Genomic DNA, 25,074 nt, shown 5'->3' with positions numbered 1-25,074 from the left:
CATCATGTTCCTATGTTCCTGTTTATTCTGTCTTTGGTAGTTGGTAGACTTCACCTCTGCTAATGGGAGTCAACGAACTGGACCTCTGAACCGCCTAATTGAATTACCTGACAAATAATATTGGCCGCTGCTAAAAACAGCCTGCCCAAGAAGCTTTTGTTTCAGTTTGGGTGAGAAAATCTAGTTAATTAGCACTAATTAGCAGGTATAGGTGTTGCACTCATACAATTTGCCAATTTCTCATCCAAGAGGTTTTAGGTTTTAACAGCTGATGGGATTCTCAGCCAGTTAAACGCTGGTGGAGTTGTCACCTTGGAAGTAGATCTGAGGTTTGACTTATGCTGTTATCATGAGAGTTATTAGGGTCAGATGCATCTAGATGTGAATGGGAGTTGAAACAGATGGGATCTCAAAATATATCTGTAGGCGACTGATCGATGATATCATTTTCAAGGACCTAAAAAAAGAGTTGCCTTCAAGCACCTAAGACTACCATGACTTTGAAAAAAAAAATAACAACAATGTGGTGGTGGTCATGAAGATGTAATAATGTCCTTTTTAGATTCTATTTTGAGTCAAAAGAATCAAACTTTGTGGCTTCATATTTAGTGGACTTCAAAATAATTTTGCAGTACCTGACTTAACGTGACTTGCTTCTAGAAAAGGTCAACTGTGGTACTGAAAACATCATCTCTGACCATAGATTTGAGCCTGCTATCTGCAGCTTTAGGACAAAAAGGAGACTAATCAGACCAAGATACATTTTTGTCCAGTTTTAGTGAGTCTGTGACCTCTGCTGCCTCAGTCAGACTCAATGTGGTCCTTTGCTGTTGTAGCCTGTCCACCTCTGACTCAAATGCTTTCTTTCTCAGCACGGACGTGAAGATTGGTTATCTATGCTACTGTCTGCCAGCTCCAACCGGTCTGCCAGCTGACCTCTCACCTAACTGAACTCCAGAAGCAGCTGTGGTGGAAATCTCACAATATCAGCAGTTGGAGAAAAACCACATTACTCCTGATTCTGATGTTTTATGTTTAGATTAAGTAAGCATTCGGACTTATCTGCAGACTTTAATGTTTTGCTCTGCAAACACATGATTGCGTGACCAGATGAGCACATAATTACACAGATGCACAGGTGTTCCTATGAAGTTATCACTCAGTGTCCTAATCAAGAAGTGGAAATAATCACATTTACTTTAGTTCGAACTGAAAATGAGAGCAAAGAAAAGTAAGAAATTGTTGCTTCTAGAGGATTAAATAAGGTATTTTTTTGCATAGCTGCACAGTTAAAGTGCACGTAACCGACCTCAACCCTGCAACCTCACTATTGGCTTACAGCCTAATTTCTCTGAATCACATTTGCGTGCTTTTTTCAATTGCTTTTATTTTAAATCTGCAGCACAATTCATGCAAGGTAAAAGTTTTGTGCTACAGAATCAGAAAAGGAGTTCAAGTTGCGGGCAGCTCCAAGGCTGTCTGTGTTTAAGTTGTACATTGTGGCAGCACCAATAAAAGCTGTGCCTATAGTCGAGGCAGTGAGGCTGATTGATGGCTGCAGAGCCGACCTACAGCAGCAGCGGTAGCAGTAGTCTGACTGGCTGTTGATGGGCAGTGCACCCTCAGCGGTTTGGCAACAGATTCTGTGCTGACAAAGAAATGGGACAGCTGTGTTAAACACTGGCCAGAGGTACTAATGGATTTTTGGACATTGTAGTAAATCCTTTAACCACATCCTAGAAAGCTACAGGTTTAAAGAAATCTTCCTCTTTTACAAGTTATGTTTACCTTATTTTTATATGCTGTTATTTTGTAAAACACGCTGGCCAACCAATAATCTTTATTCTTCTTCTTTGAAAAGATACCTGGCTGCAGTAGTTTGATCTAATTCAGACCCAAGAGTATTGGAGAGGTCTCTCACGCTTGTGGGTTGATAATTTAGTTCATCCCAAAGCTGTTAGATGGTCAAAGTCAGAGCTTTGTCTGAACAAGTCCAGTTTTTTTCCACACCATGCTGTACGCTGGCTTCACACACTGAAGCACTGTCATGTTGAAACAGGAAAATGATAAATACACAAAGGTGGAAGTGCACTACCAAAAATGTCTCCACTTTTTTAAACACCCTCAGTGTGTAAATATTCCTGTCTCCCTTTTTGGGATCGTCTGTTGTCATCCTGAGGTCCCTGGTTAGTCTCCATGTTGCTGTACTCTGTTTCTTATCTGCAGTTAGTATTCGTGCATTATTCTTCCTGTCTTTTGGGGGCAGCTGTGGCTGGTTGGATGGTTGGATACTTGGCTCCTCCCATCAATGGTCTGAAGCACCATTGAGTAAGATGCTGAACCAGCTAGTTACCCCAGTGCTTCATGTGTGTAATGTTATGTCTAGATAAAAACACTGTATGAATGTATGTGTGACACTAGGAGTGTTAAAATGGTGTAGTTGCATACTTGACAACATTTAATTAGTTAACTGGATGCAACATAATGGAATATTAGTTGGTAAAAGGCACTAAAATCACTAAAAAAAGACACAAAATCTAGTTCAGTGACTCAAATTAGAGAAAGTGAAGCTGTGGCTTCCAGCTGCAAGTCAAGGTCGCCACAGCAATAATAGAAAACTTAAAGCCTGAAAAAACCCAGGTGCTTAGGTTGCAGTTTTAAATCAAGACAACAGCACAATTATCCTAAATATACAGACAGGTTGTAGCAAGCTGTAAACGTATTTATTTCTGCTATAAAGCCAGACATTTTAATGTGAGAGTCTCGGGGGAGTGACTCAGTTTTTGCCCGTAAACCAAAAACTGCTTCTTTTTTTTTTAATCTTCGCTACAACCAAAGGGAGTACGCCACACATAAGTTTGGGGCCCTGACTTTTGTCAAATGTAGTAGCCTATATCATTTAGCTTTAAGTACAGGGTGCAACACTTCCTTTTATTATCTACTGTATACTAATAATTATTTTTAATTACTTCTGGTACTGATTGAAATGAAGAAGGTCAACCTGTGTGATCAAAAGCATTTGCAAGAAATACATAATACAAAGCCAAGTATGCTGTTTGTTTCTTGATCCAGTCTTTATGCTAAGCTAGGCTAACAGGATGTGGGTTAAAGCAGGTTTCTCAAAAACTTCAAATAGTCCTTTACTAATAAAATGACTTAAAAAATAAATAATTGTATGTTTCTGTCACCATTGATGGATTCATCATCTCAGAAGAAAATACTCAAAATATAAGCCGGTAACTGGGACTCAACTGCTGCTTGGAAAGAGATAAAAAAGAGAAAGCAGGTGAGAAGAAACCAGCAAGATGGTTAAAAGTATACTGCAAAATACATAGTATTTAATTTTATATTTCTCCAAGCGTTTGCTCTCCATGCTATGAGGCGCCGTCTGTCTTATTCTGTCCTCATTTTCAACAGAAAAGTCACACTTTGAGCTCTTTTTTTGTCGGGTGCCAGGATTTAGAGACGTGGCAAGTTGCGTCGCGTTTCAGACAAGTGTTCGGTAGTCTCATAGCAACAACAGGAACCATGCTGAGCTTCCTACATTCAAAGTCGGTTTGGTATACACAGGGGTGTGGACTGCTAAAATCAGACAAAATCAGTGTGATATAGTGTTAAAAAAGAGGTGGTAGGTGCCTGTTAATAAATCTTAAGGAAGTTTGTGGACTTTATCGGGTCATCTGACATCATTCCGAGTAATTACAAATTCATATGGAGCTCATAAAATAGTTAGTAGCTGGTGAAGCTTGAAATTTCCAGCTTCTGCATGCAATGAGTGGTTTTGCAGCTTCGTACCAGTCTTGGCATCTACAGAGAAATAAGGCTGGCCCTCCAGTATGCTGTAGACCACACGTGCGCTGTTGCCATATGTGGGGTCGTCAGCATCTGTAGCGGTCAGCTGGATCACAGATGTTCCTGGAAGCAGAGGTTAGCGGGAGATGATGCAGTTATAAATAGGAAGCATCCTCTTAGGTGGAGATTTCTCCATCTGTAGACACAAACTAACTGTGCTTATTTACTTTAAAAGTATCTTTATGAATTGTGAATGAAGCAGATGGAAACGAGGCTGTAAGAACAAGCAACAGCGTCAACTCTGAAGGGCTTTTATGCACTTTGTTATTGTTCGCCATGGCTGCAAACATGGACAAACATGCACAGAGAACATTTTTGTTTCTGTCTCCTACCATGCGCCCGCCTTTCCTTTTCCTTCTGCTTACCTATTTTGGACATCTCAGGCACAGTCGCCTGGTATGGGCCATCTAGAAATCTCGGCTCGTTGTCGTTGATGTCCTGGATCTTGACGATGAACTCGGACTCGGGCTCTAGGGGCCTGTCCGTGAGGCGGTTGCGGGCCTGTGCACGGAGTATGTACTGAGCCTTCACCTCTCGGTCCAGCCTCTGGATTGCGTGGATGTCCCCCGTGCTGTCATCGATGGTGAACGTGGTGCCCGCCCCTTCCCCCGTGAGGATGTACTTAATGGAGCCATCACCTTTGTCCATGTCTGAGTGGAGCTGTGCGGTTCAGAGTTGTTAGTTAAAAGTGAAATTCTCATGACCAGCATGAAAGACCAGTCATAAGTTGACAGTACAACAGACAAATGGTGCAGTCCAAAAGTATTAGGGCATTGACATGTTTTGGGAATGATAATTAGGTCGTATCTTCCAATTTTAGAAAAATGCAACAGCACAGCGATCCTAAGCATACAGAAATGACAAACAAACAGCTTTACTGGGACAAATGAAGCAACGTCCAAGTCAACCTCATGATCTCAGTCCAACTAAACATGTGTTATAGTTGCTGCAGAAAAAAACCACACACCCAGAAATGAGGATACACAAGAAAAGAGGCTGTAGTACATGCCTGGAACAACGTGGCTCCCTATTAAGGGAATTAGTCAAGTTATCAAAGAACAGTAAAGTATGTGATGAAAATTTGCTATTTCACATTTTTGCAACCTGACTGTTAGGAGTATAAGAGTAGCCATGATTCAGTGTGCACAACACAGCTACAGGGTAACTTTCTTAAAGTGGACTTGTTGTGCTCCTTTCCAGCTCCATATTTTTATTTGGGGCTTTTATTAGAAGGGCTCTGTCAGGGGCTTTGGATTCTCTGTCTGAAACAAGCCATTTAAGCCCCTCCCCCTGTAAACAGCTTTAGTCTTATTGACTGGCCCTAACAAAGAGACGGTTTGAATAGCAAGTAGGTTGAGTAGGTTAAAAAAAAAATCAATGCATATGCTGGCATTGTTGACAATGGTTAAGGTGATGCTTCATGGATATTGTCAAATTTGGGTAAGTAATTTGTTATCTAAAATCTGCTGCAGCGCACTCAAACCTTTGATTCAAGAGAACAAGATGAATTAAAGTATCTTTGCCTTTGTCAGGGATTCATTTTGATCTTCTGATGATTTGCTTGCTGAAGATGATTCTTCATTAACAGCTTTCATTTGACCACCTGCTCCGTTTTACTCCCTCTTCTCTCGTCAGTAATGGAATATAAGATACGCTCTGAATCAAAAGTAGGTAAAATAAAATCAGAAGAACATAATTCAAGTGATGTCGCTTTATCAGTTTTTTTTTCATCTTTTTTCAGCCCCAGAGGTTACTCCACGGCTTCAGCCAGGGGTGTCAAACCTAAGACCCGGGTGGGGCCAGAATGTCTCACTGGCAAAGACCTCACGTTGCTCGTTGTACTGCATCAAAGTACTTTGGTTGTAGTTAAATTGCTTATTATTGTTCGTATTACATTAAATAACAGAAAATTTCCAGTTTTTGTCACAGTAAAAGAAAAACAAAAAAGAAAACAAATAAACAAATAGATATATAAATTCAGCACTTTTTTGCAAATTAACATTGTCCTGTAATTTGTTGTGTTGACAAGCATGTCGAGCTATGCTGGTGGGTTTGCGCTGCACTACAATTTGTAGTTAAACTTCTTTTCACTGAATGTTTTCTGCGATATGTAGGATATGTACCAATAGAGTTCCCAGTCTGGCCCACTTCAGATCAGTGGGTATGTGATGATTTTGGCACATGGATCTAAGCTTTTCCTGATGTAATTTGATGTAATGTGATTAGCAATTAACTAATTTTGACCTCACCAGGGCTCATTGTTAATGGTTTTTACGTTGTAGTCTAAATAATCTGGAAAAACATGAAATGTCCTTATGATAAATTAATGCATTACTGTCAAACTGATTTGAGTCCCCCAAAATTGTAAAATTCTTGACCTCCAGGGATGGTGTGTGCTTATGTGTTGTTCTTAATATTGTTGCTGGAAGTAGACATGTAATCACAGCTTACAGCCTGTTGCCCGAGACCCTGCAGTGCAATCAGAAGCCTTTTGTAGCCTCTAAGAGCAAATGTCATCCTGTTGATCTGCAATCAGACTTTACTTTGTACTTAAAGGGCCTCTGCGTATGATGAGTGCTTGCTGCCATCACACTAGCGGAGTGAAATTAAATGCCCCCCAGTCTGTCTCATATATAATCAACAGGTGTGCAGCCAGGCCACAACACAGCACTAAATCTGCAAACACTCCTTTCAAGACACACTTCCTTTGGCTGTTTTTCTCATCTGGGGCCGAGCCGAGGTGGTTGAACGGCTAAAAGTTTTGCTACTTGTTATGCCAGTGATAATGCACTAGTAGTTTTTACAATATCTTTCATTGCCGAGAAGCAGACAATACAGCTTTTCCTATCACTGCCGACAACATGCCCACCTGCACGCTCTCCTGCAAAGCCCAGCTCAGCCCAGAATAGATTTTCTAATCAGCACCTCATTGTGGACTTTAGCCCTGTGTCTGGTAGTGATATATCACAGGCTCAGCTTTCCTCTGCTTATCCACCTTCTCCGGCTCCAGTGCCTCCTTTCCTTCAAAGCCTTTGAAAGTAGCAAGTTTGACACTCGGGCTATCAATTACCTGCTCCTTCTCAGCTTTGGCCCAAACCCCCAAACCTCCAACAACCCAGCGGCTCTGAATACAAAGTTCCTCAGCAGAGGTAGGGAGAACTGAGGAGAAGCAAACTAAGGACGGAGGCTGCAATACATCTTCTGCTTTGCCCCGGACTTGAGTGGCCCTTTGGGTTGTAGCTCAGCCTGTTAGAATCACTTTATCCATTCAGTGTGAAAAAATTAGAGATGAGGAGAAACACGGTATGGAAATTTTTCACGCCATATTTAAGTGGAAGTAATATTTTTCCTGCAGATCTCTCTGTCTGCATAAGCACATGGCTTTTAGGAATCTGACATTTTCCTCAGTATTCCCAAGCGGTGGTAGTGAAATTATTCCAGAAGACTAATTAAAGCAGGTTTGCATCACTCCCAAAGGGTGATTTCTGAGGATGAGCAGTTAATACTGCAGTGCTTTAAAAGCTGATGAGGGATATTGAGGGAGTGGTAGTTCTGAAATCGGGGCTTTATACTTTTAGCTATTCAGGAATAGCAAAAAGCATTTTCTTGGTGTTTTGAAACCAGCTGTGATAAGTGAGTGATTCATCAATCACAAGTCATTAGCCAATCAGCATTCTCAGAAAGACCAAAACTTCCACAATTGAGTTAATATTTTACTCAGAATGACCCAAACCTGGTGGTTGAGTTCAGAAAAAAGAAAGACTTCAATAAGCACTGGCTTCACATCCATCTTTCATAGTGTCTGTGGTGTTAGCTGCACTGATAATACTTGTTTGTTGCTCGTAAATTGGTTAAAATTGGCTTCACAGTAAGAAAAAATAGCAGGCTTGAGCATTTTGTTTAAATTTAGATACATTATTACTTCTGTATTTGTTGAAACTAAAAGAAAACATGTGCTCCTGCAGACAATTTCTATACTGTGAGAGTAATACTCAGTGAAATGGCTCCTAAATCGACTCAGATTTGTGCAGGCACTTGACACTAAATTATTTTTTTGCTTTCTCTCTTTCCAGAGAAATCTTTTTTAGTGATATAATGGCATTTTTTTTTTAAGTTTGAGCTTGCAGAAATGATGCTTCTCTCTGCCGATGATGACTAGAATTACAACTATTGATCAAATGTTCAATTCACTTTAGCAAGCGAGCAATCAAAGTGCTCCATTGTGACCACCTCTCCTCTGCTCTTGTGAGAGCATGTCAGCGGTGCTGCAGATGTGCCGTCCACTTCTGAGAAACGGAGACCGACTGAAGCTTCGGTTCGAGTCAATTAACTCAATCACTGCTGTCTGGCTCTGGTTCAAAGTGGACAGAAGAGAGGCTGTCTCTCAGAAGAACTCAGTGCATCCAGGGATTAAATTTGGAATTTCTTTTTCTTTTTTCTTCTTCTTGTGTTTATTGAAGCTTGCCTTTGCCTACCCATGATCTTCTCTTTTTGTATTCATGTGCTCAGCTCTAGCCAAGCTGCCGATGACCTCCAGCAGTAGAGCTCCCCTATAGATCTTTTAGTTTGCTCTGTTTGAAGGAGTTGGAGTTAAATTCACTTTGCAGCACCTATCAGTTCAAAGGTTACTTAGAAACCATGCTTGGAGTCTTCTCTCACCCCCGTTCTCTGCGACCTGCTGGAGCAGGGGGGCTAGGACTAGGAGGAGGAGTTGGCCGTCCGACTGCGGTCTGGAGTGTGGAGCCTTCCTGCTGCTGCGGAGTCGGGGCGGTCTGCCTCCCCCCACCGCAGGGAAAAGGGAAACACCACCTGGGTCTGGGTGCAGTTCCCCCCTCCAGGGGTGGGGGCACCTAGACCCGGTTTGTAGAGTACGCTTGGGGAGTGTGATCGTGTGTACAACGTCTCTTTATGTCTGTCTCCATGTTGGTTGAGTGTGGAGTAAGTGCATATGAGAGCATGAGGGTGGGAATGGATGTTTGTATCTGTGTGTGCCTGTATGTCTGTGTCTATATGTCAGGTTGGGTGTCAGGCGCCACCTCTCTGGGGACATCTCAGGCCCTCCAAGGTTTGGAGGCCTATCTCCCCCTACCACCACTTCCCCTGCCAGTGGCGGACCCCCTCAGACATCGGTGCGTTGGTGGTTCTTTGTGTCCGGGGATGGGCGTCCAGGTGCACACCAGCTCACTCCTTGGCGGCCGCTTATCGGGGCCTGGAGCCTGGGGCTCGCTCGGGCCACTTCGGAGGTGGGGTGCCCCCGGCCTTTCGGCCTGGGGCTCGGTCACTCAGGCGCAGCTGGCTGCCGGCGGAGCTCACGGGCGCGTCACTGCAACTCCCCCTGGCTTCTGCTCCGCGGCTGCTGAGTGAGCCCTCATCTGGGACTCTCCTCAGCTCTTTCTGGGACAGTGGCGCAGCTGCCCCTCTGTTGGTCTTCCTTGGTCTCTTGTGTTCTGGGGGCCTCTGGATGTCTGGAGTTTTGATCTCCTCCACACCTGCTTCACGCCCTGGAGGACGGGGCTGTGGCCCCCCCACACCCTCTAGCAGATTATTACATGAAGGAACCTTTTAAAAAACAAAAAACAAGCGCGTCCATGCTCACAGGTGTACACACGGGTGATCACACCCACAAACTACACCCTTTTTGGCTCCTACCTCAAAGCACACTGTGTTCTGTTGATCTTATGTGCTGCACAATAATGTTTAACATTTAGTATTTACTGTCATATTCCCATATATCATTGTGATGTTGTTTATTCTATTACTCTTGTTCTCTTCTGCTTGTTTTCTTTTTTCTTTCTCAGCAGGTGATCCAGGTGATTGATATATGCATTTTTTTTTCTCTGCCCGTTCTGTTGGTTTTTGTCTTTTGCCCTTCTCCCCCGTCCCTCTTCTCAGCTGTTTCTCTTTCCCTCTTTCTTTCTCCCCTTCTTTCCCCCAGTCAAGTCTGTCCCGTACTCAGTAAGTGAAAATAAAATAAACAATAAAAGGTGAATCAAATGGACCATTACGGCAAGGCTGGGATGGTCAGTTTGGTAAAGTAAATCCGTTGGGCATCTTTCTTTGCCTTTAGACAACAATTCTGATGGCAAAAGAGCCAAACGGGACAGGCCAAAAAAAAAAAAAAAAAAAAAAAAAGAAACCATGCTCTCTGCAAGGCTAGAAACCCACACTCTTTGCATCTTATACCTCCACATGTAAAGTGCAACTTATAGTGAAGACTGACCTTTCCAATATAAAGTGGTTCCAGTCCAGTATACTCCTCCAGGACAAAGAACTGATTCCACACCCAGCTTCGCTTTGCCCGTTGCAGCAGTGCTGAGCTCCCTACATGTTCCTCCTCTGCCGGCGTACCCAGAAGGCTATGAGGCAGAAGGGTCAAAATGCCAAGAGCCACGGGGAGCAAGGTCCACGCAACTGCTGGAAGATGCACTCGGTCTCCCATCGTGAAACACGGAGTAGTATTTGAAAAGACTTTTCCCTTTTTCTTGACAAGTGGAGCTATTTCCTGGGTCTCGTCTTTGTGGCTGCTGGAAGAGAAAAAAGGAAGAGCACAGATGAGTCTCAGATTCTGGACACATTCATTTCTGTTAATATGTGTCATCCACAGGTCTCCAACAGTGCCACGGGATACAACAAGGACATTTCCACTGACTCCAGATTATTTCTCTACTACTGAGCTTTTGTAGATTTATGATGAGCTGTGTATCTGTGTGAGCCTTATAACGGCTGAATGAGAGGGTTCCTCTTGTACTGGCAATGTGGAGTTGAAAAGAAATGAGGAGAATGGGTACATGTTCTTCAGATTTTTTTTTGTTGCTTTTAGGTAAACCAAATAAACGTTGTGCTGTATTTTTTCTTTTTAAAAGTTATAAAATGAAAACAAAAAGACTGTTGATGTCACAGGTATGTGTAACTATAACATCTCTAGTGAGGATTGCCTTAGAATGAAGATGACCTTTTGTGGTTTTTATGGGTCATTTAAGTACATCAAATCAGTCCGTAGGTGTACAAAATTCAGGAACTGAACAGACTAATGTAACTTCCAAACCACTGTTTGTCATTTCTACTTGAATGTATTATATAAAGTAGGGAGCATCAGAAGCACTGGCAGGTGCATTTTTAAATTTTAATAGTAAGGCAACCAGTACCAAGCTAGGCCAACAGCCAACCAGCTTTAATAGTCATGACAACAAGATGAAGTCACTAAAACTGTAGTTCCTCTTATGGCCACTTGAGGCTGGCAGCAAAAATTAGTCAGCCTAATTTATCAGCTTCCTCCACAAAGCAACCTCCATAAACGTTTCATTTCAGTTAATGCACAGACCTCTCGGATGGTCTGCACGACACAGCAAGCCGCAATATTAGTCACATAAAATGGTCGAAAAGGCACCAACAGCACAAACACACCGTGGAGAGGTCCAGTACAATATTAGTGGATGGGCCCAAGCAGATGCCAGGATTCCTGTCAGTAACAGCAGCTACACTCATGCAGGTGGATGAGTGAGAAAAAGTTTCACCCTACTCATGCTATTCAGAAGTTTAGTTTACTTTGCAGTTGGGCAAACACTAGTTTCTGTCGCTGGCTTCATTTTCCACTTCATTGTTATTGTAATTATTGAACAAAGACTACTGCTTTCTATCGTTAACTTAATCTGTGCTTCAATTAATACTGATTAGCACTCTTAGCTACACAGCATCCAACTAAGGAAAAGGACTCAGGAACTGCACGGTTAATCCATTTATCTGTCCATCAATCGTACTTCTTTATTTTTGTTTCTTAGCAGCAATTAGCAGGTATCTGTGTTTGTGTGATACAGTAGCTGTAGCACTCCACCCTCTCTTACAAACAAGGTTATTTTTGGCTACAAAAACCCAAGATGGAGTCACCTAAAAAGCTAATTTGTTGCTAATGGTGGCTAATTCCATCTTTTATATGCAGGCATTTCATCTTTTATCTCATATTATATAGTCATACAAAAGCCTGCACATTTCATATTACATTGCCCAAACTTCCCCTAAAAATGTTAAAGCAATGTAAGGTTTTGGAGCCTGGAGGAGATAACAGAAATAATGAAGCACCAGCTCCAGCTTCTTTCCCTCCAGCTCGGGACACAAAACATCAGCAAGTGTAAGCACACTCTTTCTCTTCCTTCCTCCTCTTCCTGTCATGAGGAGAGGTGAGCTCCTTCACACCTCCTGTAAAAGACCCGGGGGTGTGATGTTCTGAGATTGTAGTGTTTCTGTTAACACCCCTGCTCAGCTCTACTCACACCGTGTTCAACAAGCTCCCTTCAGCGCTGCACACCGTTCATTACAAGTGTGCTGTGTACGTTTTTTTTTCTTCTTCCTTCCATATCGCAGGTTTTGAATGCCCCTATGGTGCTGCCTGGTTGCAGGATTTCATGCCTCTAAATACCATCTTCCTCCATGTTGCTCTTTTTGATACGAGCATCACAGGAATCCTTAAGATCAGCGAGGTCACGTCTGTGAATTTTTGCAGGAGATGCTTTTTAAGGTATTGATCTGAGTTAATCAATACCTTTTCACATGCAGCGCATGGCACCTACGCTGCCTCTTCCCATCTGCATCCTGGTTTTATGTATTAGGAGGACGGCTGCATCTGCCCGCATCTTCCTGCATTAATGAGCTCAGGGGAAAATAGGCAGATTTAAGGTCTGAAAGTAGAAAAAGGGAGCGAGGAGGGGAGGGGATAAAAGGAAAAGAAAAGCAAGAAGAGAGGAGGCTGTTAGCAGAAAGTTTGCAGCAACGGAAGAAAGAGAGACTGTTTGACTCATTGGTTGACTCCATTATGTTTTGTAAGAGAGAGTGCATTGTGCTGCCGTGGAGTCCCTGAATCGCCAAACTCAGTTAATCATTGTTGAAGAGGCACAAAAGGCAGGGAAGGGTGGGAGGCGTGGCTGCATTGTCAGCGGGAGGCTGAGCTGTGTGTGTGTGTGTGTGTGTGTGTTAAGACAATCCCCGCGAGGGCCGCTTGGCAGGACGACTGACACTTGACCTCGCTGCTCCTCTCTTTTCTGCCTATTCAAGCCGACTGGTTGCCATTATGAAGTCAAATTAGCTCCCAGACCTTCCTCCCCTTTCGGCTCCTCCCCTCAAAGGTCGCAGCTTGCACCCGGGCATTTTGCTCCATTTTGTCGTGCCTAATGAGGTGACATGCTACGCAATTGTGCTGGCAAAACATTCTTCACATCTCTGTTCTGTTAATCTTATGGCATTTCACCTGTTTAAGCAAAACGGCAGCTGGTGTGAACAGCGGATAGAAGGGGATGGGAAGATGAAGGGTTGAGGGGATGAGGAGCTAGGCGGAGGGCGGCAGAGCAATCATATGAAAAAGCTTTGCAAGACTTAAGGCAAAGAGGTATTTTCCCACCGGGCTGAAGCATTCCTCCAAGTGGAAAAATCTGCCTTTGTATTCAAAAGAAAAATAACAAATCAAAATAGAAAAGAAGCTACAGAAACATCCAATTTGTCCAGTGTTTGTCTTAAAATGAAAGAAAGCATTGGAAGGAAGGGTTGGAGGAAGAAAATGAGTGACAGTGATTGTCAGAGGGAGCAGCTGGTGTGAGAAAATGATAGACCATATTGTCGTATCATCGTACTCAGAGTCCACCTGCTGCTCCATTAGCTGCGATCTGACAACAACAGACTATATCAAACTGTTCCTGCGTGAGGGAGTGAGGTGAGTGATTTCTTCCAATGGAGGAAAACAAACTGCTGCGGTATGACTGACGGACAGAATCTGTACCTCCACCTGTTCATACTGAGTCACTGCTGCTTGAATACACTCAGAAAGCACCTCCATCCAGGTGAACTAACTGGTGGAACTTGTGCTCATAGGAGTGGGTGTTAAACCCGACTGAGCCATCATAAAGTTAAGAAGTCCCGAAAGTTAGTTACGAGAGGCTTTTGGAGACACTTTTAGGGTCATTTTGGGTACTTGTGCAAAGGTTTCAGTGTCAGCAGGCAGAAAACACCTGAAATACAGTGCATGTAAATTTGTACCAGATAAATCTGAGAGGTAAGAAGAGATATGGAGGAACTGCACTAGCTGTAATTGAAAACTAGTCTAATCACAGACTTACTGTGAAGGAATGCTTCTGACGCCTGACCATTGAACTGCTAGCTTCCATCAATGCTGTTTCAATCCGGTTTGAATCAACACACTTTTCAGAGGGACAGCTTAGGTTGAGCTGTTTGAAGGCAGAGTTAGAGAGGCAAGGCTGAGATGGTTTGGTTATGTCCAGAGAAGGGATAGTGGATTTATTACACAAAGGAAGTTAAAGATGGAGCTGCCATGGAGCAGGAAAAGAGGAAGACCCCAGAGAAAATTAACAGAAGCAGGTGAAGAGGACATAGCTTTATTTCCCAAGTTAAGTTCTTTCTAGTCAAAAGTCTTTTAGGATTCCACAAGAAATCTATAATAGAAGAATTTATTTGATTCCTCAGAGTTTTACCTTACAGGCCGTGTCCATATGTATTTGGTATTTTGCTAAACCATATAGTCTTTTCCATGTTTTGTCTTTTCGTCCGCATGTAAGCCGCCTTTTAGGTCACTGAGAACTCTGTAAAGTTTCAGTAACGAAGCTGAAACTGAAGGTTGTCTCGCTGCCTCAAACGCGTGCGTCTTTAACTCCTTTCATGATGTCAGACTTCATAGGGTTATTATTTTCAGGTTTCTGATTGTTCAACATTTCTATACACCTGTTGCTTTGGCATCCTCTTGACATTCGTTTTTATTTTCCTGTGCACAGAGGTTTCTCAAAATGAATGAATAGGATTAAATAAGTTACATTTTTACTTCATGCTACTCTTTTAAGAGCATATAAACTGAATGGTACACTGCTGTTGGAGGTAACTCAGTGTCCTTTTTCTTTCTTTCTTTTTTTACCAGTTAACAATCAGTTAAACGATCTAGGTGGAAAAAACGTTGTCTAAAAACTACCTCTGCACTTCTGCATATAGACTAAAAGCTTCTTTTTTTCAGTGAACAGACTTTAAACAATACATATTTATTGTAAATGGCCACTCTTTGCCCATCTGCAGTACCTTCACAGTACTCCAGGGGGCCGTGGCCCACCCTCTGGAAATCACAGCAGTGAAAAGTTTACAGAACAAAAATCAAGCATCTGCATAGCTTTTCTGACACGGATACTGTGCATGACAAAATTTGCGCTAGAGGCTTGCAGATGCTGAGCCCATAGCAACCATACCAAATTGCATGCTTCATTACCTACAAGTAGTTTCAGGAATTACAGACTGCACATTACATGTGTTGTTTCGTGTTGTTTTGTATTAAATGTTCATCTATATTGATATATAGAATAATATAGTGTTCAGAGAGACACAACAAGCTGCAAAAGCTTATAAAAGGTAGTACCGAGCGTGACGGTCACAGTCAAATGTTTGCAAAAGTTTCTTCTGGCAAGTACACAACACACTGTGTTCACTTTGACTCAACCCTGTCAAAATAGAACATACTACACAACTAAGTACAACAAAGCTACTATTTAGTCACTAAGTTAGCACATAGTTGGTTATGCCTGTAGCAAAGCTCGGACAGCATGACATTCCAAGTTTGGAACCTCATTATTTTTGAGGGAAAGTTCCAAAAAGTTAACTTGTTTTTGGGATCTAAACTTTACATTATGTAAAAAACAAGCAATATTAAAAACATTTCGAAAGTCATCTTTTTCATTTTTCATATATTTATTTATTTTATAGGCCAGTTATTCGTCGATAATAAAAAAGATGTGGCTAATTTGATTTTAAATGCTATTAAATACTTTCCAGAAACGTTTCAATTCTTCAAACCCTTTACTTTGTGAGGTTACCAGGGGCCAGCTCAGTGTGTGGCACATTAGTATGGGTTCACCCTGTTCAAGTGTTATGTGGAGCATTATTAAGTGTTAATTTCACAGTGGCCATGTCTTTGCTCCACTCACCTCAGCTTTAAAAAGAGGCCTCCCAGACTGTGGAAAAAGGTTCTTAAAAACTGGGTGGACCCATGAAAAAGGGATCCACCCACCCCGGCAGGGCAAAACGTCACGGCCAATTTGTTAACCACAATTGATTTTGCATGGTGAAGAGCGATGGTCATGTGGAAGGTCTGAATATCGCCGACCCAGGCGAGGTTGCTGCCTTGATGCACTTTTTTGAGATGCAGAACCGGCATGAGAAAGTGTCTTTCACTAAGCCGAACACAATAAGCCGAGCGGCTGCTGTTACAAAATGCAGAAGGGCTTTCTGAATCTAATTTCACTTCCAGGGCCGAGCGTGACGGGCTGTATTCCCTATAGAAGTGTCGTTTTTTGTATATTTCTGAATGTTTATTTACTGATTTACGTGTAATTAAACGGAGACTCGGCTGCTGCGTGCGCTAACTTTTAATAAACAGGCCTTTACTTCAGCGTGGCCTCTGGTGTGGTTTGTATGTGTGTGGATAAAGCTGACCACTTCTTGTGGTTTCTATACCGTCACTGCCTGGAGCGAAGACCCAGTTTCCTGAGCTGGCTCACAGGGTGAGCCTTCAAAGGCAGCATCGAGCTAAGAGAGGGGGGGTGTGTGCAATCTGGCCGAACTCTCTCAAGATCACACAGTTGTTTGTGTGCTGGTATGAATATAAGTTCACAGCATGCCTGTGTGTGTGTGTGCCCATCAGGCTGCTACCCTGTATTCGCCTTCCTTCCTCCAACCTTGGACCCCCTCAGGACACAGATGCTGGCGTGGGCCCGGCTTTGAACCCACTTCTTTAATTGTGGGATGCTCGGCCCGTGCAGCTGTGCACGCCGCCACCGCTGCGCCGCAACGAGCGTCTCCCTCCCTGCAGCTCATTTACTGTAAGGTGTTTTTAATTACTCCTCCCTCCCTCCACACTCTGCTTCTCTTTGTGTTCTGGCTGAGCTTCAGAAGCTTGGTAACAAAACTAATCCATTCACCCTTTCATCATTCTTCCCTCTTTTTGAACATCTGTGCTACTGTACCGCTCCAGCTTATTTTTAACTTTCCGTAAGGCTCTTTCATTCCATCTCTACTGTAGTTTTAGCCTCTATCTCCTCCTTCGATGCACATTCAGTTCATTCATCGCTCAGTAGAGGCCATAAAAGGAGCCTTGTCATTTATTGAGAAATTAAATCACACAAACTGGCATTCATCCCGGGCACTGGTGCATGGAAATGATGTCACAGTTCATAAGCGTCATCTGGAAAAGTTTGCAATCAGTGTCACAAATTAAACCGCGGCGTCTTGGGGACGGATCCTTTCAAATTAGCAGCTGGAGAAGCCCCCGCTCCTCGTTAGGCCCATTTCCTGTGCTGGAAATGTAATTTGAGAAACCTGAACGGTGTTGTGAATTTGGATTCCAGCGCTCGATGCTCATCTTTCAGAGAATCCTGCTTCTGATAATGGCAAGAAAAGCCGGTCAGCTCCTGCGAGGACGCACCTGCCAATCTAGTATCTTATTTGTGGGCCTTACAAGAGAGGCGATAGCTTAATGGGTTTGATAGTGGGGAGGGAAAAAAAGCCCGCATCTTGAGAAACTAGAACCTCGACTCAGGCTGTCGAATGAGGTCTGAATGCCAAACAGTGGTCCTTTAAAAGCAGATAGGCATTCCTCTCCTTCGGCATGACTTGTTTGAAGCAGCGACAGCACAGACGTGCTGAGAATTGGAGCTACGGAAAGTTTGTTGTGCCCCCTCCTCTGCTAAAAAAATACTCACCACGACCTACTTTTGACAGCCACATGCGTGTTTCTCTAAGCACTCCCTATTAATTAATGCATACCAAAAGAAATTCCAACTATTGATCGGAGGGTGCAGTTATCGCTGAGGAATCCCCAGTGGCACCTACACCATCCCTAACTGTACCCTGTTTACAGCTTGAAAGTGTTACTGGCACAGTTCAAAACGTGACCGGTGAAAGTCACACACACATACACACACACACGCACACACTAAAATCTATGCCTTACCTTTTTAACTTTATTCCTCCTTCTGCTCGTTTTTCTCCTCCTTTTATCTCTTTGTTCTTCTTTTCCCTGCGCGCTTGCTAAATTTGCATTGTAAAAGTTGTGAGAGCTTTTGCCTGCAGTGAATCAGCTTCCCTAAAGTCACCCCGAGTCCACACTCCGTCTCTCACTGGCCTCTTTGTAAAGTTTCCCTTCTCTCCATCCGTATATATAAATAAATATAGATCTTCTGGTGCTGCCTGTGTACTCCGTCTCCACTGCTTTCTGCCTCTCATGCCTGTCTGCACACTCTCATCCCGGGTGTTGCTTATCTGGGAACCCAATCAGACTAAAGGACCAATTGTCCCTCTCTTTACAATCAGTGGGACGACCTCCCCCCGGCTCCAGCGTAATCCAGCAATCTACAACCTTGGTCAGTGGGTAGAGAAGAGGTGGAGAAAGAGGACGGGAGCGGTGGGGGCTCTGAGAGCAGGACAGGGGTGAAATTACAGCGGGGGGGGGGGGTGCAAAATCAAGCAAGCAAAGGATGAAGGAATGAGACGAGAGAGGCATGAGGTAGGTGGTAGATAGTATGCTGTGGAGGGGCGTGCAAACCATTTCATTTCGGGGTATTTGCAAGTGAATAAAGTGGCCAGTGTGGAGTGGAACAACATGGGCTGAGTGTGGCAACTGCCAGGGGTGCAAGATCACCGACTAGAAGCAGAAAAAGGATGGAGGACAAAGAGGAAAATGCCGGCAAACCTGCCCTAATGCATTTTAATGAGCCGGTGTTGTACACCGCTGGATCTGTAGAGGGATTTATGGGCATGAAAGATGAAGCTTTACACTGCATTATATTCCGCTGCTCGCGCGGTCAGAATCAAAGCAATTAGTTTTCCAAATTGGCAAAAAGAGCCAGAAAAAAATCGGGCGCACACCAATACACACAATAAGCGCAGCGGAAGATTAGTCATGGTCACGGAGATCTGATCCCTGTTTAGCGCCGACAGAGAGAAAATAGCAGCGTTTCATTTAAGCAATCATGGAATTAATGCAGAGGTTCTCGGAGTCGGGTCTCTTGCATATTTCTCCTCAGGAGGAGGACAGCGAAAGTGAAATCATATTGGAGATGTACTCAACCATGTTTAAACAGAAATGAGAATATATTGCACAGAAAGTGTTCTAGGCAGCTGCTTGGCTTCCTATTTTCCTCTTTCATTACACAGTTTGAACTGTTTACATATTGTATTTACAGACAAAGTAAAGTGATGGAGCAAAGTTTATCCACTGTTCCCTCTGGGACAACTTTGCTCTTTTTTTTTCCACTCGACAGCCCTTTGACTCTCCTTAATCTTCCTGACAGAGTAATTTGGTGTGTTGTACAGCTCTAAAAATACAGATGAAGGCTGTTGTCACCCACCGAGCCAGATGGTCAAAAGGTTGCACTTCTCCATCGGTTCAATATGTTTTTTCTCTCTCCCACTCTGTCCCTTTCAATATGTCTTCTTTCTCATTTGGCAGGTCATTCTTCTTCACCACCGACCCCTCTCCCCTCCTTTGCTGCCCTCCCCGTCGTCTTTGTCTCTTTGAAGACCTGACTGGTTAGCGCCCCGGCCAATCTGTTAGCGAATGCTTGACTGGACCCCCGGAAAAAAGGCAGGGGCTCCCTCTTTGTTGGAGAGGGTGGCATTCAGGCACACTGAACAACACCTTCCATCACTGTGGCAGAGCAGAGGATAATAATTGGCAGAACAAATTGAACCTATAGGACTTATGGAAGGGCCTCTGTCTGTGTTGGTGGACGTCTGGAGAACAGGTCCCTTTGGGCACCCGTCACAATGGCCCAGACCTGCTGTTTAAATAGATTGGATACAGCTATGTTCTGCATGTTGCCAGACTTTGGTTCTGTTGTGATATGCGGGATGTTATAAGGATACGCTGCTTTTCATGCATCGGATAAAGTACGCCTTCTCTAAACGTTTTTAAAAGCCGTGACGTGTTGTGTCACCTCAGTGCACCTTTTGCCACAACTTACAACAAACGGAGGCGTCCGTGAGGAAAGCGGATGTCATGGTTGTTAGACTTGCAGAGAAGTTAAAGGTTTTGGTACCACACCACTAATCGCTTTGATTGTTTGATTGTTTTTCAGTCTTTCGCCAATCTTTAGAGAAGCAACTCAAAACAAAGCTGCATTATTGATTCCTCCTTTTGTTGCTTGCCTTTTGTTTGTCTTACACACAATGACATGAAACAGTCACACTAGCTTTGTTCTTGATTACAACATTTTACAATCAACTGACTGATGTTGCAATGAGTGACAACCCCCAAAATTATAAAATGCAGTTCATCAATTGGCCACCAGGAGCTGCTTTCAAAAGTGAGTCAACCCCTGACACCTATGCTAGCTAATATTCCACTGTAAAAAAAACTTTCTGGGCTGATTTTCTTATTCATCCAGTTTAAATTCGATCAAGTATTAAAGGTATGCAACGTAAAGCCCCGTCCACACAGGAAGCTGTTTGCTTGCTGCGCATCACTTTGTATCTAATGGCTGGTCTGCAGGCTCCATCTCTCATGTATTTACCACGCAGTCACATGTCGCACTTCATGTTTCTGTAATTATTGTGCAAACAAGAAAACAACTAAATATATTAGATAATACAAGGAGATATTATGAGCACTCACGGGATAGTGATTAGGTTGACTGCAATTGAACACCACATTGTGATGACACAAAACAACCAAAATAAATAAATAAATAAAACCAAATTTCTCTAAGTTAAAAATTACTGTTTGGTTTTAATAGTGATCTATTAGTGAAAGGGTTGGAGCCATAGGGGGTTCTTTTTGTTGCTTTAGTAAAAGTGCTCTCCAGGAGAAATTGGCTGCATCCATCTCTCCGACTGCATCCACACAGCACTATCTTTTGTGTAAGCTGAAGAGTTCTGAAAACAACTTTTCAGATAGCCCAAATATTGTTTCTCAGAAAAAGCCTTGGGTTGGCTGGGAGACAGACATTCACAAGGCCACCCTTCTAGAAGGGAAAGTAGAGAAACCTACACTTGATAAACCCTAGTCTTCCACATTCAAACGGCTCTCAATACTGCCATGCTTCAGAGAGCCGATTAAAAAATAATGACAAAGCTAAGGTCCAAAGAAGTGATGGAAAAAAAACCATCCCGGGAAGGTAAAACCCGGCTTCTTTACTCTCACTTATCATGTAACAGCTTTCAGACGGAATAACCTAAACAAAATTCAGCCAGTCTCACTCAGCGTATCGCTTTGCCACCACAACCACCACAAGGAGAAAGCATGAAAGAGGGTTAGGTTTCAGAAGAACAAGATGAGAGAGCTCCAGAGAGAGGGAGCAAAGCCTCCATGTCATCTAAGATAAGAGGAGCAGCTCTCTTCCCTTCTGCCCGAGATTAGAAATGGCATGGAGCAGAACAAGCCTGAGTACAAAGAGCTCTTCTGTGTCTTTGGGGTGCACAGTCAAGCCTTTTCATGTCTGATTTTGGCTACGGGTCGAAACAAAGGGAAATTAGACGGGGAAGTCATTGTGTCTTTGTAGAGAGAGACACACACACACACATGTGAAGGAGGATTTGTGTACGCAAGCCAAGATGCGGTAACCTTTACAGTAATTGGTAGAAAAGACAAAAATAAGATGTTTGGCCTTAATTGTGAGGCATCAGAACTGGCACGGGGTTGAAAGAGTGAACCGTGACATTAAGTGCCTGCCTGCCTGGCTTCATCTGGCTTCCTGCTTCTCGTGCTATTGTCTCAGATAAGCTGCCTCTTTCCAGATCCCATTTTCCCGGTGACCTTTTCACCATTTCCCCCTCTCGTGTCTGAGCTACGCCACCTCAGCAGGGTATTGACTTTCACTCCACCGTGTTAAACTTCGCCATCCGTGTACGCCTTGTTGCAGAGACTCCGCTGTGACAAGAGGCGGCATTCTGTTTGGGATAAAAGGCTCCCCGGGCTGTTTGATGCGGTATTCCAGCGGGAATAGGCAGCGACTTGGCCTTGATGAGCTGACAGGAGCTGAGGAGACATGGGGGCCTCGAAGCAGCAGGACCACAAACCTCAGGAACAGTGTGTCTTGCTCTGATATTTACCCCTCCTAGTTCTGTCATTCCCCATAACCTCTACTCTGCGCTCTGTCCCTGTGACCCTGTCTGCGAGGCTGAATTTGAAAGACTGGAGCAACTTTTTGAAGTAGGAATTAAGGATGAGCACATGCGTTGTGACTGATGCAAGCAACAAACGCGAATGCATGCAGAACATGAAATGCCTGAATTATGAATGTATCCAGTCTGCAATGCTACTCCTGCTTAATTATTTACACGAAGCCAACAAAATGAATATAGAAAGAAGAAAGGAATACATGCTTCTCCAAATGAAAAATAGCATCCTGTTCAACAGTATTTTAAATCACACGCTGGCAGCATCTGGTAACTTTTGCATAAGCATAAAAAATATTTTCTTCAGGACTTAGTGGAAGTAATAGACACACATCTCTGGTTAAGAAATTCTCACAACGCTGATATAAGCATGTTTGACTGAGTCTGAGTCCTGATCTCCCCTTCCTAGAGTAAACAAAATAACAATTAGGTGTGCGCGCTCCATTACATGTTAGGTATGCCAGAGGCAGCGACACACATGACAAATGCCTTCTTTTGTAGGTTTCTGTGTGTTTGTAGTTCCACACTGATCCACTAATCAGAGAAAAAGAAATAGTTCAGCGGGGGTTTAAACAACACCATCCGCCACTTTCTTCCGCCTTGAAACAAACTCTGCTTATCATAGTGATTCCTTTCAAAGCTTTGTGCATGAAAAGTTTTTCGGCAAAATAAATGTGATGAATCCAAAAAGAAGAACAGAGAATCATCTTCTAAAACTCGTGCTGCCCAGTCTTGGCTGACTCCTCGTTAGTCGGAAAAAATGAAAACAATTAGGTTGGTTATGAAGTCCTCGCTGAAGTCTAACTCGTGAGGTCTGTCACAGCATAACATTTTTTACCCCTGTCACCTGGCAACTAAAAGCTTCAAAGGACCCGTTCATCTCAGAAGGTCTACGACCCAAAAAACCCGAGCTGTGCCTGCTGCTTTATTCTAGCAAACAGACTGTCTGGAGGTCAGAGATTCTTGGGCTGCAGCAGTGAACCCTTTTACCAAAGAACATGACTTTTTCATCAGTGCACTTAACAATTAAGTTGAACAATCCCATTTTGGTGACTTTTCAAGTTGCTACGGAATAAAAAGGTACTCGCATATTTTATATGTGTGTCTGGTTTCGTGTAGCTTCATAAGCAACAACCAGCCTCTGTGCAGCCTTGCAGTGTACGCCAAACGGCATTAGTGTCAAACTTCCTGCACGAAAAGGGGGGAATAACAAGACACAGAAAGAGGTAAAGCACAGATAACAGTAAATAGTGATGCATCAGGGAGCTGAATATAATAATCAGCTATAAATTAAGGGATAATCATTTCAGCTTGCATATAGTGAAGTCAAAAACCCTCATACAGATACGTTTTCAAAATTGTAAATGAGCTACCAGTTTACAACAGTCACATTTGGAGCTTAAAGGTAACACTAATGTGAGCATGCTGACATGCTCAGGCTAAAAATACCAGAAATGTCTGACTCACAGTCCAACTCAAGTCACAGGTTAATGTAATCTGTGATGTACAGAAAGAAAGTGATGGATTTTGTTGTCATGGGTTGGCAGTATTGCACAAACGAATAGGAATTAAAATCCACTGAGAAGTCAAGGAAGCACCCACACAGTCAAATCCGGTACAAATTCATCTTGTTTCACTAAAGTCTGACCAATAATGTATAAGAAGTAGCAATTACCTGGAACATGAGAAAGTGCCCATGAAAGTAACAAATGCGACTTTGAAGACCCATTAGATGATCATTGTGTATAAGTGTGAAATTCTTACCAATCCTGTGGGAGAAGTAATGTTTTGTGAATTGTGGACGGAGAAATGATGCCTCAACATCATAAGTGCTCATCAGCCATTTGGCTGGATGAGCTAAAAATTTCGTTAATTAGGTAGCCTACTAAGAGACCCTAAAATTTAGCTGAATAGCACAAAGTGGGCAAGCCCTAAGCTGAACTCAACTATGAAGTGAGTGACTGAAGCGACTAACAATGGAATCAGAGAATATCACTGCTTGCCATAAAGGGGTAGCGACGCAATTGTAGATTGGGATACATGCTATAGTGAAACTATATTTGAATGGATGCACAATGTGACGATAAAAGGGGTGAATCTGACTGAAAAATCAAGGATTCTACCCTCACCTTTGCTAATGACTTCCTGTTTTTTACGCTACATCCACTATTTTTACTGTCTGTAGTAAAATTGTTTTTATACTCGTAATCATAACTAAATCATCCTAAAATTTGGATGTTTATTCTCAAATTAACAAAACAACCCTAATCCGGAAAGGGACATGAATAGATATAACATTTTATGGTTATCAAGTAAAACAAAATCAGACAAAACAATAGTCACTCAAATTTATCCTCTGGGGAACATGAATGTCTGAAGCAGATATCATAGCAAGTCACTTAACAGTTGCTGAGGCATTTCTCTTCAAACCTGAAACCTATAATTGTGTGATTGGGAAATCACTAATAACCAAAATCATTAGGGTTCACCCTCAGGGGAACATGAATGCCTGCACCAGATGTCATGGTTATCTATTAGAAAGTTGACCTTTCTATTCATGGCAAATGTCAACCTCACGGTGGCTTTAGGGAAAATGTTTTAGGATTACAGCACTCGTTAGGGTTCACCCTCTGGGAAACATGAATGTCTGAAGGTTGTGGGCTAAATGTCTGAAAGGATAACATTTTCATTGCTTGAGAAGCTACTTTGGCTAAAAAAGAAAAAAAGTTATACAAGGACAAATTTAATCAGGACTATTTCATTTTTCAGTGTAGTTTTATGTATTTTGATCTAGGTGCTTCTTATAGCGGATTATTGGATTGCTGGGTTTCTATCTATAACGTAGGGCTTAAGCTTACCCTTTAAAAAGCCCTGACTTGACTATTGTTGTGAATTGGTGCCATATAAATAACTAATGAACTGAACTGGCAAGAAAGCTGCCAGTTTCTTTCTATTTCAGTGTTTTCAAGACAAATTAATATGTTTTTGGCAGTCTGTTTCAAGTTGTAGTAAAAGGTTTTCGTCTAGTGCATACTGAATAATGAATTTACTGTATAGTTACACTGATTCTTACAA

General features: G+C 42.8%; 1 protein-coding gene across 5 annotated transcripts in view; it reads right to left on the bottom strand.

Moving 5' to 3' along the window:
- LOC101475344 (cadherin-20) overlaps window positions 1–25,074 on the bottom strand; it is a 98,097-nt gene that overhangs the window by 20,469 nt on the left and 52,554 nt on the right. For 2 of the 5 annotated variants that reach the window (XM_004551801.4, XM_004551802.4), the window contains 3 exons: window positions 10,073–10,376; window positions 4,218–4,512; window positions 3,796–3,915 (listed from right to left, as the gene is read on the bottom strand). In XM_004551801.4, the coding sequence (XP_004551858.1) occupies window positions 3,796–3,915; window positions 4,218–4,512; window positions 10,073–10,291 (634 nt within the window). In that variant the 5' untranslated portion in view covers window positions 10,292–10,376. Of the gene's footprint in view, window positions 1–3,795; window positions 3,916–4,217; window positions 4,513–10,072; window positions 10,377–12,388; window positions 12,525–17,836; window positions 18,164–25,074 lie in introns of those variants that run through there. The other 3 variants (XM_076888318.1, XM_004551803.2, XM_076888319.1) reach the window with 3 other exon arrangements.

Source organism: Maylandia zebra, linkage group LG9 (genome assembly GCF_041146795.1).
Source record: "Maylandia zebra isolate NMK-2024a linkage group LG9, Mzebra_GT3a, whole genome shotgun sequence".
NCBI lineage: Eukaryota > Metazoa > Chordata > Actinopteri > Cichliformes > Cichlidae > Maylandia > Maylandia zebra.
This window is presented reverse-complemented; position numbering and strand designations above follow the sequence as displayed.